This window comes from Leptonotus elevatus, chromosome 6 (genome assembly GCF_054856555.1).
Source record: "Leptonotus elevatus isolate MCC_2025b chromosome 6, RoL_Lele_1.0, whole genome shotgun sequence".
Taxonomy (NCBI): Eukaryota; Metazoa; Chordata; class Actinopteri; order Syngnathiformes; family Syngnathidae; genus Leptonotus; species Leptonotus elevatus.
The window spans coordinates 11,238,665-11,258,288 of NC_141244.1; the positions used below are offsets into that span (position 1 = coordinate 11,238,665).

Below are 19,624 nucleotides of genomic sequence, written 5' to 3' on the forward strand. Positions count from 1 at the left end.
TCTGGTAATAAAGCTGTGACAAGTTTGGATGTCAAACGATAAAAATATTATAATTATTATTATTTTTTATCCATCATGCAAACATCTGATTTTTATTTATTTATGGTATTTCTCCACATTTCATTTGTAAGCCTTCAAACACTCCTAAATGTAAATGTCCTTCTACCTGGTCAGCTTTCTGGTGGAAGCTGGCAGACATCTCCAGTAGGGTGCTGCGTTCGTCCAGTGCTGCAGCGAAGGCCTTCCACTCTTGCTCCAACTGGCCTGAAATCTGCTGGATCTGCTGGGAGGCGTAGTGGCCTGATTCCAGGAGCCGGTTCCCTACTGACATAATCCGATTGATGTTCACATACACATTCTGTGAGACAGAAAATACAAAACAAAGCAAAGCTTTAGATAGATAACTTTCATTTTTTTCAATTTGATCATAATGGTACTTTTGTAGTGATCTTTTTATTTTGAATCGATGACCTCTCATGATGGAGAACAGATGGCACAACATCAGAGTGGACACTGCTGTTTGATTAAAACTCTCTGAACAATCAAGGCCATGTAAGTAAAATACAAACAGCAGCTGCTATCGGCACATACTGAGTCCTGTCATGTTTGTTTATCTGGTCCAGTTAACCATGCCTACCAGCTAAAGTACTGATGTCCTTCTGCTATACAGTGTACATTTGGGCGTACTGTTCCTTTTTTTTTTTAAAGGTAAAATTTGAGCAATTTCCAAATAAAATGTTGTGAATTCTATATTTACATGTCTAATGTTTATGTCGAAATTATTTGACTTGATTGCATTGAAAAATACAACACTGTATTATGTTATAAACAAGAAGGAAAACCATTTTATGTGCATCTAAACATCAAACATTTGAAATTGCAAGCTTGAAATTCAAACATTTTCAAGAATGTCACGCACCCAAGGGAGGCGCAAACCCTGACGTCTGTGGCATTTGTTTTGCAGGCCACAATTAAAATCTCACAGCGCAAGCCAGACAACAGGGAGTAAAAGTCAATACTTCTCCTTGCATGTTTGCACACAGAACCTTTGTGTACATTCTGAAGTAATTCATATGGGAGACATACCCCCCATGTAGGTAATAAAAAAAAAAACGATTTGGCCCTCAAACGTCCTTCCTTTTTTTTAAGAGCTGGGCTTCAAGCTGTTGTGTGTAGATAGGCACAGATCAGCGCACACTAATTAACACACTGGTAACAGACTGTTATTTTATTCAATTACTGCTCCCGGCGCCTATTAGGCTTCTTACTTTTCTTGTCTTGATCACAATGGGGAGGGGAAGATTAACTAAATATTAACATCAGTCCCAAAAGAGAGACAAGGTGATTTCTGCATCCTTTCATCAAAACTATAAAGCCATTCGGGATCAGTGATGTGCTCCGATCTTAACCGCAAGGCAAACAGATTTCCCGATATTATGAAAAAAATGCAATGTTATGCATCACAAATTTACAGCCAAGTCTTGCTAGTAGGTGTCAACAATGCTGCACTCAGCCTGATGTCGTGAAGCAGCGGTGCGCATAAAGCTTAAGCTCATATGGGCACTTGAGGAGTCCAACAGTACTCAAACACACAGCAGTTGGTAAAGAACACAAAAGAACAGCAGTGCATAGAGGAACTTTAATCCTATTATACAATTTTACAAATCAAACATCCCAGCAGAAGTGATCTTATGAATGGTGGCTTGAAGGTATTACACTGCAGGAAACTTGGGATTTTCAGTGAGGAAAACACAAGGACAGGCAGTAAGCACATATGCATACAGACAGTAAAGAGAAGAACAGGGGCATAGAGTTACCAAATTTCAACCAATGCACCTGAAGGCCCTTTGAACCATCTGTAAGACATTATGAATGAGATTAAATAACAGAGGCCAAAAGACTAGAAAGCAGCCAGCGGTAAAGGCTTAATCCAAAACTGATGGATCGAGAGAAGGGTGGGTTTAGGAGAGGGGAGCCGGTATTGCTAATTTAAACATGATGAGGGCAAGGGTCAAGTCAAAGCGGGAAATGCAGGAAGACAATGAAGCATTCAGAAAAAATAATCACAAACCCGTGCAGAAAAATTACTCTACTTGCTTTGTATTTAAACTGCAGAACTGGAGGACAATGGACATAGGTCAAAACATTCAAGTAAACGATAAATAGTTTATTAACTCATTCCCTTCCAGTCATTTTCACTGAAGCAACCCCTTTTACACCCGGCTGTTTTACTGGATTTTGACTGATTTTGCCAAGCCCACAGAATATTGTGTTCTATTGCTATAAAAACATGGAACCTGGAACATGGAAAAAATGTGTCTCTTCTTTCATCAGGAAGGAAAAAAGGGTATTTGTATCTGTTTCCGTTTTGCAGCAATTAGCATTAGAATATAGCTAAATTTCATCATTATTCACAAATCTGTTGCAAACACTGGGGAAAAGAGCTTTTTTTACAACATGGCCCTGGTTGATCTCTTTTACTCTGCTGCCACCTGCTGGCCGTTTTTTGTAATAACTACCATTGCTTTAAGCGACCTCTTCAGATCAGAGGCTGCATCAATGCTCTAGCATAATTTCTTTTTTTCTTTTTTTTTACAAACGTATTAGGGGTGTTCCATATCATACCTTCTACGATATTGCCGGTGTATTTTTCAGGGTACTAAAACATGTAAATATCGCGAAATTGACGTGATGACGTAATGTGTAACATCATACGTCTCCGTGTTTATTTGGATGTATGTACATTGTTTGCTGTTGCATAAAAAGAAGCGTGTGAGCCAGTCGCATCTTCGGCAAAGTGGGAGTGAGCTACCTTCGTCGTGTGGAGGCTGTTCGGTTACAATAGGTCAGATTTGATGCAAAAAAATACAATCGTTGGTAAATTGTGCAGGAAAACTGTTGCCGTTAAAGTTATGATGCACAGGCTAAAGACACGCGAGGAGGACATGGAAGCAGCTCGTATTGTTTCGTGTGAACAAAAGTTCATTACTGGAGCACTCTTGATTAGACGCACTCCTTATAGAGAAAAAAAACACACAAGACGGTGGTTGGATGATACTGAAGCAGTCGCATATTGTTTGGCCAAGATAAACAATCCGCGGTGTTTATTTTACTGTGACCGGTAACTTGCCTTTTAGTTGACGTGAGTTTGTGATGCTAACCGGCCGCTAAGCTAACGTGCTCTCGACGAGACGGCGTGCGTTGCTGTCGCGCAGCTGTGTAAACATGCACATTCTATTTCAGTTATAGAGTGTTATCAAAGTCAAACACATCTATAATCTTTAGAGTCCAAAAGATGCAAAACATCATTAAGTAATAGGCCAAGTTTCTTTTTAGGGGTACCTAATATACAACAATAAGAAACTGATTTAGATGACACACCATTCGTGTGCCATAAAAGGCACTTGCAAAGTGATGACTGGAAAACATCAGTCATTTTATTGATGTTTAGCTTTAGTTCCAGCATGACAAAAACAATCACACTTGCTCGCGCATTGTTCTTTCACCCATTGTTTCCATTCAGTCACGTTGGCAACAGGAAAGGGAAACGAGGCTTCCTGTGGAAGAATGGGTGGTCACTGAACGAGCCTGTGTGTGTTTTGCTCTAATATGAACACGTTTATACTGCAGTCCCATCTGTCTTTTGTACTACTGTTGTCTCAGGAGCGATTGGTTCAGTCTGACCCATAGTGTTGACACGACTGGCTTTGGGTAGTTTTGCTGGAGAGGACTCAAGATGACATTGCTCACTGGCATTGGTATCTAACACTAGTCAGTGGGGGGTTTCCATTGACCCATTTTAATTTGATTTTTCAAGAAATGATTTAAAAAAAACCTGAATGGAAACGCTAGAAATTCGAAAAAGGGCCCAACATTTGCAAAAAAGTTTTTACGCTTGGAGTGGTTGGATTTTGAAGCATATCGGAAGGAAAATGCCAATTTTGGCTATGGAAACAGGTTTTGCGAATAAACGCTGACAAACACGTACGTTTGTAGTCAGAAAACAATGGCGGACGATAAAGTAAAGGTATGTTTGGGGGGGCGGAACCGAAATATTTTTGGAATTAATTAAAGAAGCGACTATTAATGCAATTTTAGATTTATGACGGTTTATCAAGACTTACAAAAGCAAACTTATACGACGTCATCGCACGGCACAGTGCTGGTGGATCACATCTCTATGGTGTACACCGCCACCTACAGCGGCAAAGTCCCCTCTCAATATTTGCAAAATAACAGATGAAAACGAGCATAAGACGCATGCCCGTTCCGAGCGTTTTCAGTAAATTCGTTACCATTTTTTAAAAACAATTAGATGGAAACCCCACTTGAGCAGGAGGATTTATGCTACGTTATATGCTATGCTATATTGCTAATGGCCCCTGCTGAACTGCTAATATTGCTAATCCAGCGTTTCAATTATCAAGTCACAAATTGAGGTTTACAAGAATCAATACAAGAATAGTTTTAAAAGTACTACCTTTCAAAAGTTGTACAAATGCACTGTTATAGACGAGCACAATTTATGCCATGATTTAGAGAAAGCTGTTCTTGAATGGAATTGGATTTCATCGATGAATCAAAAATTAACTAGAGCAGTGATACCTAATGTTATGGTCCATGACACTCAAAGACCAACAGACTAACGCTTGGTTTAATTATATCTGACGGAGAGAGGCTCCATATGTTAGGAACATAAATGAGATTGTACAAAATACACGGTCAAACATCGATTTTACACCTTGTGCTTTCGCTGAGGAAATCCATTAGGCTCAGAAATTGTTTGATGTGAACAAGCAGAGCAGAACAGTGTTGGACCAAAGGGTCAATACAGTATAATGTCCTCCAGTTAGGAAAGAGGAGCTTTGCTGGCTCCAGCAAGGGGGGCAGCAGAGAGCAGCACAAAGCTTTGGGAGGCAATATGGGTCAATTATGGGGACAGAGCTGTGATAAGATATGACAGAGCGAGGCTGAGTGGCAAACAGCTGAATAATAGGACAGACACAGTGGCAAGTCACAGCCAAAGAGAGGGGAAGGGTTCGGGAGAAAGGCTGAGATGAGGAGGGTGTGTGTGAGTGCAGAGTGTTACTGGTTACTGTGAATGACAGTAATGATGATAGCTGGCGATTGCAGCTCTTCTGTGTGTGCGTGTGTGTGTGTGTGTGTGTGTGTGTGCGTGTACATTTGCACAACACAGGCAGCGTCTTACCATGCAGTTCATTGCAAAGTGGTTGTGCTGGGTCTGCAGTTCGACAGCATGCTGGTGGTTTCCCCCAATTTCTGTGTAGCTGGTGAGGAAAAGCCCCTTGTTGTGCATGATCCAGTCGAACATCTACGCACAAAAAAAAGGGGAACAAGAACCAATTAGGTGACACAGTAGACCAAATGTGTCCTGTTTTAAGAAGTGGCTAAACTAGATGATTTTTGAGTAACTATAATCACTGACACCAGAAGCATAACAACTAGGGGTGTGCCAAAAAATCGATTCTCATAAGAATCGCGATTCTCATTTAGTACGATTCAGAATCGATTTTATTTAAATTATTTTATACTGTCTTGCCTTTGTCTGTGTGTGCCTTTATTTGGAGTGCTGTTCATGTTTTACCCAGTTTGGCCACTGAGGGGCAGTGTGGTTCCACGCGGTCTAATACACTGTTAAATTGTAGCCACATTAGAGAATAGAAAAGAAAAAGTCACGATCCAGTTATACCAATAAAAGTTGTTGTTTTTTTCAGCGTGGAGCCGTTCTTTTGAGTGATAAAAGTGTAGCATTAGCAAGTCAGACTGGAGTAGATCATTACAATTCATTTATAGATTGAAGCAAAAATCATTGTCAATCAAATCATTTTAAACCAAAAAGCGTTCTTAATCAAAAATTGATTCTGAATCGAATCGCAGACCCAAAAATCAAAATTGAATCGAATTATGAGACATTCAAAGATTCCCACCCCTAATAACAACACTACAAAATGTACAAAAATGTATTTGATGAGATATGAGACAAGAGATAGGGTATGCAATTAATCAAAATTAAATTATAATTTCAGTTATTACAAAATCAGTATAATGGTAAAAACAATTAATAATACACATTTTTTAGTTGTTTAAATTTAAACATATGCACCTTCCCCCACCCCCCAAATTTTTAAATAACTAATTTAATAAATTTTGCTTCATCCGAAACGAACCTGCATAATTATAGTGTTTCTATTTTTTTTTAAATGCTTAAACATTTTTTTGTACCAAAAAATAAATAATCGTTTGAATAATCATGATTTCAATTATTGCCAAAATAATTGTAATTTTTTTTTTTTTCCATAATCGTGCAGCCCTACAGACACATTATTATTTTTACAGTCAAATTCAAGCATACTTCAGGGACTTTCAGTTAACAGCTTTTGAAGTTTAGGTAAATATTTCTACAGATGTATGCATACTCAAAAATAGTATTTGACATAAAAACTTAAGTGATGGTTTTGTAATACCAGCGGACGAATAAAAACACAAGTTGTGGAGTATGTTCCGATTTATGCATGTTTATATTTTAGGTTTTATCAATTTGAGAAAACATAAATACAATTTTTAGTCAAAACAAATTGGTGTTGTTATAACATTTAAAGTATTATAAAGCATGTTACCCCAAATGCTAGTACTTTCCAAATCCTATATGCACCGTGTCCACCATGCACCATCGGCATCAGTGGCTCGCTCCGTGCTGACATGCTTGGTGTATGGAAATGTGTGTTAAATTACAGACCTGAGACGTTTCACAGCAGGCCTCTCTGCACAGCGCTTATAGCTACATTTATCAGCTCTGCACATGCCACTCAACTCTCACGGAATACTGATGAAAAACATGCAATCACACACATTTTCCACTGTTTTTACACACATACTCATACCCAGGGCCGGAGCGTGATTCATTTTCAGACTTGGATTTTAATGGCTCAGACAAGCACACGTTTTAATGATGATGTACAAGTTTGCCCTTATTAGTGTCTCAATCTAAAATAGTTTATTATTCCATCTAACATTTATTTTCATATTTGATCAAAAATCAAAAACTGAATGTTTGTTTGAACAAGTATTACAAACAGACAAAAAGGGACCAATGGGAGAGTGTACATAACATGTGATAAGACACTTTACAGGGTTATCAGCAAATCAAATTTAATGTCATTCTAAAGCAAATTAAAGCAACTTTAATATATAACCACACGCATACACACATATACATACATACATACACATACGCACATGCATAATTCGGTTTGGCTGTCAGTCGATTTAAAAAAAATCTGAATTACATGATTTCTATAGTTAACTTGTAATTAATCATAAATTAATTGCATATTTTATGTCTGCTCCAAATGCATGAAAGTGGACAAATGTTTACCTAATACAAATACGGTTGCATCTTTTAGTTAATTTAGGTCAAAAATGGATACTGTATAGTAAAATAGAGTATCAAACAGTGATTCAGATTTAGGTTGAGATGCACTCGTGGCACTAGGTGGCATTAGCATTTCATGTCGGACATTGGTGACAGGAACAATATATTTTTCTTTTCAGATTAAGAGCAAATTAATTGGAACATGAAAAAACTCGTGGACTCCTGCCCATTTTGTTCATTGCAAATTACAACTAATCCCCAGTTAGATATTTCTGATTCTAATGTTTATCATATTTATTATTACTAAATAATATTACTTGTAAAATGTCGTATGCCTGAAAAATGAGCCAGAAATAACACCTTCACTTAATTTTCACTTAGTTTTCACTTAATTAATGCTTCTAGAGATTGTATTTGATGCTTTTTAATTACATTTACTGCTTTAATTTTCCAAAAAGTCTATTTAAAAGCGAAAACCCTGCTTTATACATGATACGTCCTGTTAGTGCTCTTAATTTGAAAGCAATTCAAACTACTTCCAGTTCACTACTTAGCAGACTGACGCTAACTTCAGGACAACCACACAGCAACAGGTACTTAAAGAACATCACATAAAATATTTTTTAACAAAATATTAAAACTATACACGACGACCCTCACATCCCTCATTGCTGCACACATGCCACTTATGTATGTGCAAATTACTGTATGTTATATTTCTCACGTAACATTATACAAATGCATGCAAATTAGTCAATGCCGAAGACACTTAAATGAAAAAATAAATTACTTTGTGGCCTTTTGTACCGGATTTTAATGTCATCAGCATTTCACAGTGCACCATTAGAGAAGCGACATTCCCAACATGTTTGTTGCAGTTACAATTAACATTTGCTACTGTGTTTAATGTGCTATTTTGTACAGACAGGATGTAATTTAGCTACAGTGGTGTTGTTTCTAGCTGTGTATCAAATGGGTGCAAGAATTGGCTTCGCGGGCCAGAATAGCGGCCCCTAGCAGCCCATAAACCAGCCTGGCCTACCGGGAATTTTCCCGACGCTCCAAAACGGCCACCCCGGCCGGGCCTGCTCATACCCACACCCACTTTGATGGCAGTTTCTAATCAAAAACAATATTGTATTTTTTCAGGGAACCAATACCTTTGCACGAGCCTTGCTAAATTATTTAGCCAGCATGTGTATCAACATTGTTCTGCTGACTTAAATGCATGAAGATGATGTCATGTTTTAAAAAATGCGGTAATGCGATCTCCCGGTTAAACCGCAGGATGTTTTGTCGATAATTTAACTTAAATTATGCCTGATACAACCAATAAAGATGTATCATCCCATGCAAAAGTACATAAAATCATTCTGACCTTTTCTGCATCCTGTTCGAAAAGACGCAGCTGGAAACACTGGTCCAGTTTCAGCTTCCTCATGTGCCACAACTGCTGAAGATTCTGCCGTGTCCCGTGAAGCTTATCCAATAAACTCGTCACTTTAGTCCCGAGGTTGTGAGCATCGGCATGCGTGTAGAAGCCATGGTGGTGATCATTGGATTCGCCACTGGCACCGCCAATTCGGTTCCCATACACGCTTTCGACACCAGTCCCGCTTCCCGCAGTTTGGGACTGTAGCCTTTGCAGCAGCCTGCGTCCCTGCGTGTCCAACTCCTCCACTGAGGCTTTCGTGGCCCTTTTTTTCAGTGCCGCATGCTCCTCCATGAGCCGTCGAGCTCCCTCCAGGTCCCGCGGGAGATCTCGCTGGGACAGAGTTTCCTGCAGCTCCTCCAGGCGTGCCAAAGCTCGTGCTGCATCGCTGGCAAAGGTCTCAAATGAGAGCCGCACCTATGGAAACATTCAAGCATTTTCAAACTGGAAAAATATACATTGAGTGAGTTTAAATCTAAGAGTTAACTAAATGCTGGTTTTCGGTCCGAGAAAGCAGCCAAACCTCAATCCAATCATCATGGTTGTACTCTAAGGTGCCGTCGAAGTCGGCTGTCAGCTGCGACGGGTCCACAATTTTGGATAAACCCTCCAGAGAGACCATTACTGTCTGTTGGAATCACAAAGCGGACAAAAACAGAATCAAGTTCAAAAGGACAGAAATCATCATCCACGTCACAATCCAAAAACCCCAAACCATTATTATGTCAAAAGATTTCCCACAGTTAAACTTAACTACCACAAAGAATGTCGAGATTTGCGTGGATTTTCACATCTACTGTTTGGACAGGTGTGAAAACATTCCAGTCACTTCATGTAACGGACATTGTTATCGTTAATTAGACAGAGGGATACGGAGGAACGGAGGAAATAAGAATTAATAACATTCTGAAAATAAGTGATATACTGTTGATAAAACTGATGACAATGCACAACAAACAACAATGTTTTGTCCCAATTATGTACAGTATGTATTAACTTTAAGTTTGAAATAGCACCTGAAGAAATAACTTATTTAAACAACATTTGCTGTTTTTTGTTCAGGCATAAACGAAACAAGACCTTCAGATTGTTGCAAAGAACATTTGTGTATAAGTCATTTCTAGCCTCTCACAAACAATGTGGCACACACTTTCATACAGTGATTAGATTTTACGCCGATCTGATCGACTTGATTGGGATCAGACAATATCTTGCATTTTCTACATAATGGATGAGCTGCTGTAATTTTTCTCGATTGTAGAGTAAAAGATAGCGTTGTCGCTAATATAGGACTTTGGATGCAGCATTTTGTGTCTTGCTTGTGCACGACATTCACTGATGTGTGACTTGTTCACTGCCCTTGAATGTTCTGAACCAATGGCAGGGCAGCTTTTTCATGTTGAAACCCCCCCCCCCCCCCTAGATATCGGTAGTGATACCGCAAAACTGGGTATCGGTATAGGGGGCCAAAAAAACTGTATCGGAATAACACTAGTAAAAGTTAAACAAAAAATGTAAAAGCTTTTTTACAGGGCGAGCACGCTAACCACTACACCACTCATTCAGTTTGCTTTTTGAATAAATATATTGCTCCATCTTTTGATCGAATCTGTGATTGTGTGATCGGTTATCGTTTTTTCAAACTCTTTGATCGCTGATCGGTGATCTGGCGAAACATCTGATCATGTAAAGCCAAACGTTAATGTGTGACATTTCTCGACAATAAAAGCCAGAAGTAGGAATGGACAAGTACTGATAGAAATTGTCGGTATCTGTGCCGGTACCAACTTTTATATATATATATATATATATATATATTTTTTTTATTTTTTTTATTTAAGATTTTCCCCCCATACAATAGAACAAAAACAATGAAAGAAAAAAAAATGAAAACAAAAGCATAAAAAAAAAGGAGGTGGATTGCCATCATATTCAGAAATTTGCACAAAAAGCAAAAAAATGAAATGTAGATATAAATATACGGACAGGTGCCGATACCAACCTTATTTTAGGTATTGTTACTTGCAATCGTGGCCTCTTGTGGCCGTTTTACAATCAGTAACTAGATAATTACATATTAAAAGAATAGAAAATTGCCATTAATTTCATGTAATTTGTATCGGTATCGGCGACTACTTCAGTACTCGTACTGGTATCGGTCTGAAAAAAAAACATCCATAGCCGTACGAGTAACAGTACGAGTAACATTTATAAGGAGCCCTAAATAATGAGCCGGCTAATACTACTTCTTCTATGCCATCTTGAACTTGCTAGTCTTAAACAACAAGTTTCTTTTCTCCTAGTTCAACTCACCGCTGGAGTGAAATGCATCATGGTGTCCTATATATCTAGTTTCCATAGTAACTGGGTCAGGACTAAATATACCAGCCTCACATGACCACATGGGACAGTACAGTGCCACTGTCACTGAGCGGCAATGTAATTAGCACTGACAAAATAGGACTGATAGCGATATGAAACGAAATTTGCAAAAAGAAAAACTTCAAAGCCGATAATAATATATTGTATATGTACAAAGTCCAGGCCAGTCAAGTATAGCAGTTATGCGCCTGCTGAACAGTCAAACAGACATATCACCCCCCCTACCTCAAACTCAAACTTGGAGCTGCCAAAGTTGGTCCTCTGCTTCTGCCAGAAGTTATCTGGCTTGATGATGAGGGCGACGTGAATGCAAGAAGGGAACGACTCCTGCAGGATTTTCAGCAAAGGCTTGATGCTGTCCCATTTGGAGCCACGCATGTCCACAATGACAGTGAAGCCATGTCTGACCACCTCCTCGCTGCAGTAGAGATCGCACAACAAGAAATAATGTGACTTTTTCATAAAACCATTTCTGATTACCCACGTCACATTGTAGTACATAAATAAGCAAATAAAAAGTAAAGCTCTATTCAGAAATATATCACAATGTAAACGGAGTAAAAAGATCCCAAAGCATCTAGTTGCAACAGTTGAACATTCCGATTCCACCACTGCTTACCACGAGTCCCACTGCCCTCTAAGTCCATAAAAGGTAATTTCTCTGTGTTAAAAGGTTTAAATCAGAATCTGTCCAGTTAGGATAGCAAAACAGACGCAGGGCCTCCTGCTGTAACTCGCTCTGACCTCACTATAAAAACAGATCCACAGCCGCCAAAGGGCTCGATAGAAAAAAAGAGGGGAGGGATAGAGGGACAGAGAGAGAGAGAGAGAGAGAGAGAGAGAGAGAGAGAGCAAGGGAAAAAAAAAACATAAAACGAAACCCGCTCACTAAGACAATGAGTAAAAGGGGAAACAATACAAAATAAAGAGGGTTTCACTTTGAGTACATTCATCATATGAAAGAATACCTCCCTTTGTAAACTTCACAGTTACAGAAAATAGGCAGTAAAACAATCTTAAACCATATCAACTTAAAAAAAAAAAAAAGTCAGCCAAGACCTATTAATCAGTATGTTCAGTCACTGTGAATGCGACCAACCACTTTTGTTAGTTAGCATTTATCAACCAATGACCATAAGAGGGTTAAAGGGACACTTTTTTTTACATTTTCAGCAGTAAAAAGTTAATATGTTGTCCAGAATTAATTGGATAACTTATACAATTTCCACTTCCTGTCGACTGAAGATGACGTCACCCGTGCTGAGGAAGTAACGACCAGTCATGGCTGACCTGTTTTCTGGGTTTGGTCAGCAAACTGAGCTTGTTACTGCTGAAAATGGCTCAATGAATCAGGTATCCCTTTAAAAGTGTGTTTGATGGTGCATATGTACTGTATGAGGGCACACATGCTTTGTGTAATTCTTGCCTGGGGATAGTGGCCAGGTAGGCTACGAGCCTGCGCAGGTCTTCCGCTCGTATTCTGTCATGGTTGCTCCGTGCTGGGAAAGTGAGAACAGGACCTCCTCGTCTGTCTCTGCCTCCTGCACGAGAGATTCAATCAATGCCAGAACTGAAATACATTCTGGATGCCATTACTACATTTGCTTGATCATCTATGGGGAACATTAATCTATTAATCAGGTCATAACTTCAATTTAAATGCAGTGGGAGATGTTCTGAGCTCCTGTTTTGATGCCTGTGTTGGACTGAGCAGAATACTTTTGCCTGAAGAAGTTGTGCCATAGCCAAGGTCTAGCTCAAGTTCTTATAGGTGATGTCATGTTTTTCTTCTTTACACCAAACTATTTTAGGCTCACTCAGCAGCACCTCTGCTGGCGGCACAAAATAAGTGCCTCAAGACTTGCTTTAGGACACAATCAACAATAAAACTCACACTTTTCAATGATTCATTAATCAGATTGACTATAATTACAAAACAAGGATAATGAGGAAAATAAATGTACACTGCTATTCTGATGGGTGGCATAAGACCCGGGAACACTATATATATATATATATATTTTTTTTTTTTGCTGTATAAAGTGTAATTGCACATTCACTATAGTAGGTGGCAGGGGCATTCTCGTTTATTTATGATATTTATTTCAGCTAATTGATGCACTTCAAATGTTTTCTGACAGACTTAAAAAAAAACATGTAAAGTTTTTTCGCTGATTTTTCTTTTTTTTCTTTAATATTAATGATGATACAATGTAATGCAACTTAAAACAATTATAACCCTGGTCTGCAGCAAAAAATAAACAAGAATAACATAAATATTTACAAGATCAAATTTTCGCACTGAAGACAGTGGTACTACGACTACGACGAGTACATTTGACTCTAGTTAAATAGATTCAGATTTTGAGTAGGCTAATATTTATTACACTTGGAAGAGAGTAAAATAAAGTATTGAGAAAAAAAATAAAAATAAGTCAAAGGTTGAGGAACAAACTCACAACCTTCAGCTTGAGAGACAGCCACACTACCACCTGAGCTATGTGGCGGCCGTGGTTCAGGGTCTAGAGATCAGTAACCAGAAAGTTGGCTGTTCGATCCCCTCTCTCCCCAAGTCGTGTGTCGTTGTGTCCTTGGGCAAGGCACTTCAAACACATTGCCTCCAGTGGAAGGTGTGAACGTTTGTTGGTGGTCGGAGGGGCCGTAGGCGCACACTGGCAGCCACGCTTCCGTCAGCCTGCCCCAGGGCAGCTGTGGCTACAGTGTGAATGTGTGAGTGCATGAATAATGTATCCGTTCCATTGTAAAGCATCTTTGAGTGTCTAAAAAAGCGCTATATAAACTGATGTATTATTATTACAGATTATTTTCTAAAAATTTGAATGTCATGGAAAAGTTTATTTATTTCAATAATTCAATTCAAAAAGTCAAATTTCCATAGATTAGAGACTGAGGGCACACAATTTAAGTGATTTTTAAGTATTCATTTGTTTATTTTTACATAATTTGGGTTTCCAGATCATAAAACCCACAAATACTGTTACAAAATCAGCCAAAATTTTGCAGGGCATGACTCCCCCCCCCCCCCCCCTTTTTTTTACTGTCATCTACTAAACGCAAAGCATCTACGCAGGCTTCCCCAGGTGCAACTCAGTTTGGTTCATTTGTCTCAGTTCGGTTCCATATGGGGAAGACTGCAGCCTTGACAACTGGCTAGAAGAACATCATTGATCAATAGGCTGGATAAGCCACAACAGTTCATAGACAAGCAGGCTGGTTGTTCACAGACTGCTGTGTCCAAGCATATCAATGTCTAGTAGAAGGGCAAAATGTGACAGGAGAAGATGCACCACCAAAACAGATGACCGTGGGCTTCAGCAGATTATCAAACATGATCATTTTATGCATTAAATACATATTTTAAATTAATGGGCAGAGTAATCTGTATTTTTTTTCTACCAAAAATTGGTATCGGCCTCAAGGTTTTATAGTATTATTATTATTATGCGTATATATATATATATATATATATATATATATATATATATATATATATATATACATTTTTAATGTGTGTATATATATATATATATATATATATAAATATTTATGCGTATATATATATATATATATATATTTATGCGTGTATATATATATATCAGAAGCCACACCCGTGGGTGTGAAGATAACAAACACACACTCAACATTTGTCCGACAGGACGGGCAGAGGGCTTTTGAGTGGCTCATTTGCACAAGACAGTCATTTCTGGAGTACAGCTGCATTATAAGAAATGATACAAACTAAATTACACAGCAGCAATTATGCACTTAAGCAGCACAGTTATATTGTTATATGATGTGATATTCTGATGTAAGTGTCTGACCTGAGAGAAAGGCCACCTTCTCCTTGAGGATGGGAAGCACATCAATGGCCTTCATGTCTTCATTGCGATGAAAGCCTACAACAAACAGCACAAGCGAAGAGGTCAGAAAGACAAGAGCAACGAGAAAAAAAGAGGACCTGCGCAACATTGACAAGTTACAGTAATATGACGTTTTCGTTGAAGCCAACATAGTGTGACCAAGTTAGAATGAGCTCATTGCAGCTCAGCTTAATTTGTCATTCTAGGCATGTATAAAGTTCCCTGGGTAAGGTTGATATTTCACTCACACACTCATGCATGCACGTCAGTTATATCACTGTGGAAATCTGCTACATATTGAATTTACTTTACATTTACAATTATTTTAGACTTATCTACAAATAGTCCATTTTTGTTCATATTGACTCCACACTGATTCAATAGTTCTTTAGGTATTTCTAGAGGCACGTTGGGTGATTATCCTGTTGGGGACCCGTGATGTGCAACTGAGAGCAAGCCTTCTGACACTGGGCAGCTCATTTTGCTCCCGAATGCCTAGATAGCCTTGAGACTTCATTGTACACTGTACAGAAGCAAAACATCCTGTGTTGGACACAGTGAAGCAGCACCATAAAAATAACCAAAGGTACAGTGTTCTTATCTTTGTAAGCATGGAGCGGGGACAATTTTGGATACTCTCCCAAAAAGCAGGGGTGACAACTTTTTGAGTCTTGAAGGTCAAGTATGCAGTTTAAAAACAACAACACTTGTCATATATGTTAAAACTGTCTGTATAGCTTGGCAGTAAAATATTATTTGTGATGGACCAATATGGTTTCTTCAGGGCCGATACCGATGCTGATTATTAGTACTCAAGGTGGCCGATAACCGATATTTGAAGCCGATATTCCTTTTCAGTAAAAAGGAGGGGGAAAATATTGGCGTCAATTTCCTTTAAAAATACAAATGCCAATCTTGACTCTGTTGTAATGTCATAAAGCATGTTTAGTGAACATTTTTTCAGACCTTTCAAAATGTAGATTTTTTTTAATATATACATATAGTTTTCTACAGTAAATATTTTTTTTACCAAAATTTAAAAATACCTGAACTCTTAAACTTTCACATTTCGTTGTTTTAATGTCGAACAAAAACAAAAGGTTCAGAAGGTTCCCAGGGTTAGCCGCATTTCTTATAAAGTTAACTCTAAATTTAAATAAATAACTCCACGAGATTATAATTTATAACTGCCGTCAGATTTGAAAAAAAGCCGATACCGATATTCGTCAAAGTACCCAATATCGGGGCCGTGGCCGATTATCGGTGTATTTCTAAATATTATTAAAATAATATTTTGAAAAATAATTTCTCTACGGCCCCATTAATTCTTATTTCATTTGTCACAATTGTGCTGATAGTTTTCTTGGGTGAATTATTGAACTCCGGTTAGCAACAGAAGTTAAAAAGAAGGAATTAGACAATAAATCATTAAAATGGTGGGGTACTTTTTTATTTATTTATCAATTGTTTGGTGTTGTTTTAGTCTCATGGTGTCAAATTTTGAGCAGATTGTACTCAAAAGTTAGAGAAGGCAAAGTTCAAAGTAATTTGAGGATAAAATAGAAATGTCATCTGAAAACCTAACTTTTTGTGAGTAGTTTATATATACACGGTACATATTCCCAGAACAAAAGTCACAAGTCACATCAGCTCCATAATTCCAGGCGCAAAAGCTCAGTTACGATCTGGGCTGCTTTTTTTAAATGTGTCTTTGCGTCTCTTAGGTAACATTGACGTAGCTTGCCAGAAAAGAGAAAGTGCCTCATCCCGCACTGTGCTTCTTATGAGGTTTGTCTTGCCAAGTCTGACACTGACATGGGCTCGCAACCAGTACTCACCTCTTTTTTTTTTATCGCTGCTCACATTTATTCATTTTTTTCCCCTCAAATGCAAAATGCAAAGTAAGACCAACTATGATGGAAACATCCAAATACAGAAAGAGATGTTTGTGAGCTGCAAATACAAATGTGAAATAAAAGCACACATTTTCTACAAAAACAGAGGGATCATTCTTCACAAGTTTCTAGCCTCTTCCAGTACTGTCTGGACTTATTCAACATCACAGATGTAAGCCTAACATCAACTGTGAACTCTCATTTTCATGCTCTCAAAAGTCATCTTTGATGTTCGAACATATGATATTCCAGAGGCTGGAAGCGTTCAAACATAACAAACTTTATATGAGAAAGCACAAAAGAATCGAGGTACTCCGCTGCTAGAGAAATTTTATGGCCAAACTTCATATTCCCCATACATAAAATCAAGGAATGTGTTGCGAGAACTAGAGGCAGTATCAATTTATATGACATAAATTCATGATTTATCATGGCCAGAATGGACTTTTGGAAAACCATATCGATTAGTCATGCAAGGATAGGAACAAATAATAACAGAAATACATTGCAGAGTTTTCAGGGGTCACAGCCTTTGTTGGGCCCAGCTTATGCGGTCCAGAGAGGTCAAGCACTTGGACACGCCTCCAAAAGGTGCAATAAAGAAGAAATTCCACCGATCATCTCAACAATCAATTGCAGGATTAAGGTAGACCAATATAGCTCACACGCTGTCATTCATGAAATGCCATCAGCGCCCATAATTGCACATACTAAACACAAAGGTAACAATACAATCACAGCAGCAATCATCTCTCTTCACTTCAAATCAACTCATTTGCAAGACTGCCAAGCATGAATCAAACATTTTCAATCACAGACTGCTTGTGCATGGCACACTCATAATGAGAGCAATCCATTTTACAGACAGTCAGAGTCCCGTTAATATTACCTGCAATTTAAAGTCTTGGTCACTGTGGGCTCTTTTCTAATTTTTTTATTTGTTGTAGAAGATGGATGGATAGACGGCTAGAAAAGCAGAGAGGGTGGAAAGGTGTCTCCGCAAAGGCTTGTGACACATCCTTTATCTAGATGATCAGCTGAGCATGACAGATAGCAAATCATGTCAGTTATTATATTTAACAGAACTTAAGAAAATAATGAAATAAAACAAAAACGAGACTGCTTTTTTTTTTAAAGATGACGAAATAAATCAACATTTTACGATTATAAAACTAACTAACTATAATTATAGTGAAAATGTCCTTCGATTGAATCTTTTTCAATTAATTTTAGACATGAGCTATTATTGTAAGGCCGTACAGAAGAAAGAAGGTTGATTCTTTTATTACACAATACTTAATGATCTTTTCTTTATTTGAACGCCACAAAAACTGAACAAAGCAATTTTGAAAAAGAAAAATTAATAAACCTGCTCTAAAAACTAATTAAAACTAAGTGAATTATAAAGGATCTTTGTGCAGTTTGTCACTTTTTTAATCGCGACTGCCACTTCTGGCCCAAAGCGTAACTGCAGCATGTGTCGGGCGCATTCATAGTGCGAGTACGTGCACGCTATTAAAGCAATAGCCACAGTTGACAAACGAAGACATGACTTCAAATGAGGTAAGAAAAATTCGGCTCCTCCCCTCGCCAAAGAAACTGTGGAGCGTGAGGGTCCGCACGCTCTTCTAATAAAGGGAAGACAAAAGCTGATAGGTGCAGTCAGAGTAAAACATTCAGGGCTTGTTGTACTCATCTGATGGAGCATGCATGATGTAGAAAAAGCTTTAATATGACCTTTTTAAACTGCACAATGCACCTTTAAAAATACTACAGTCAAAACAAAATAAAAAATATAATAAGTCCAAAACTATTCTAACCCTGGTTGCAACGCAGGAGTGCTGGATATCTCTCAACTGGAACACACACGTATGCAGGCAGATGCACAACATTATATATGATTGCATAATTGCATGCAAGTGAAAATCCATAAATCTGCATTACAAAAATAAATAAATAAATAAAAATAAAACATACTATAACCCTGATAGGTAACCTTAAAGTGTTCCATTTACGCCTGCTTCAACGAGCAGTACTTTCGGCTCAGCTTCATGACATACTAATTTTCACACTCACACGCACGCACACACGCACATGCACATACTCACCCACATACAAAAAAGATATATATACAAATAAAAGAAAGAGCAATGATGACGACATGTCAAATCGGTAAAATTACCGAATGAAAAATACTGAGCTCTCTCTCAAAAAATAAATAAAAATAATAATAATAACAATTTAATAAAAATAAATAAATAAAAATAAAACATACTATAACCCTGATAGGTAACCTTAAAGTGTTCCATTTACGCCTGCTTCAACGTGCAATACTTTCGGCTCAGCTTCATGACATACTAATTTTCACACTCACACGCACGCACACACGCACACGTACACACGCACATGCACATACTCACCCACATAAAAAAAAGAGAGCAATGATGATGACATGTCAAATCGGTCAAATTACCGAATGAACAATACTGAGCTCTCTCTCTCAAAAAAAAAAATATATAAAAAAAATAAATAAATAATAAAAATAAATTCATAAATACATACAAATAAAACATACTATAACCCTGATAGGTAACCTTAAAGTGTTCCATTTACGCCTGCTTCAACGAGCAGTACTTTCGGC

The 19,624-nt window shown here is 38.0% G+C and overlaps 1 protein-coding gene across 2 annotated transcripts in view; it reads right to left on the reverse strand.

Moving 5' to 3' along the window:
- The window catches only part of triob (trio Rho guanine nucleotide exchange factor b), a 107,732-nt gene that overhangs the window by 53,822 nt on the left and 34,286 nt on the right, over positions 1 to 19,624 (reverse strand). For both annotated transcript variants that reach the window (XM_086079453.1, XM_086079454.1), the window contains exons 3-9: positions 15,050 to 15,124; positions 12,634 to 12,748; positions 11,433 to 11,625; positions 9,349 to 9,453; positions 8,772 to 9,242; positions 5,210 to 5,332; positions 167 to 358 (exon numbers count right to left, since the gene is read on the reverse strand). In XM_086079453.1, coding sequence (XP_085935579.1) covers positions 167 to 358; positions 5,210 to 5,332; positions 8,772 to 9,242; positions 9,349 to 9,453; positions 11,433 to 11,625; positions 12,634 to 12,748; positions 15,050 to 15,124 — 1,274 coding nt within the window. The remainder of the gene's footprint in view (positions 1 to 166; positions 359 to 5,209; positions 5,333 to 8,771; positions 9,243 to 9,348; positions 9,454 to 11,432; positions 11,626 to 12,633; positions 12,749 to 15,049; positions 15,125 to 19,624) is intronic.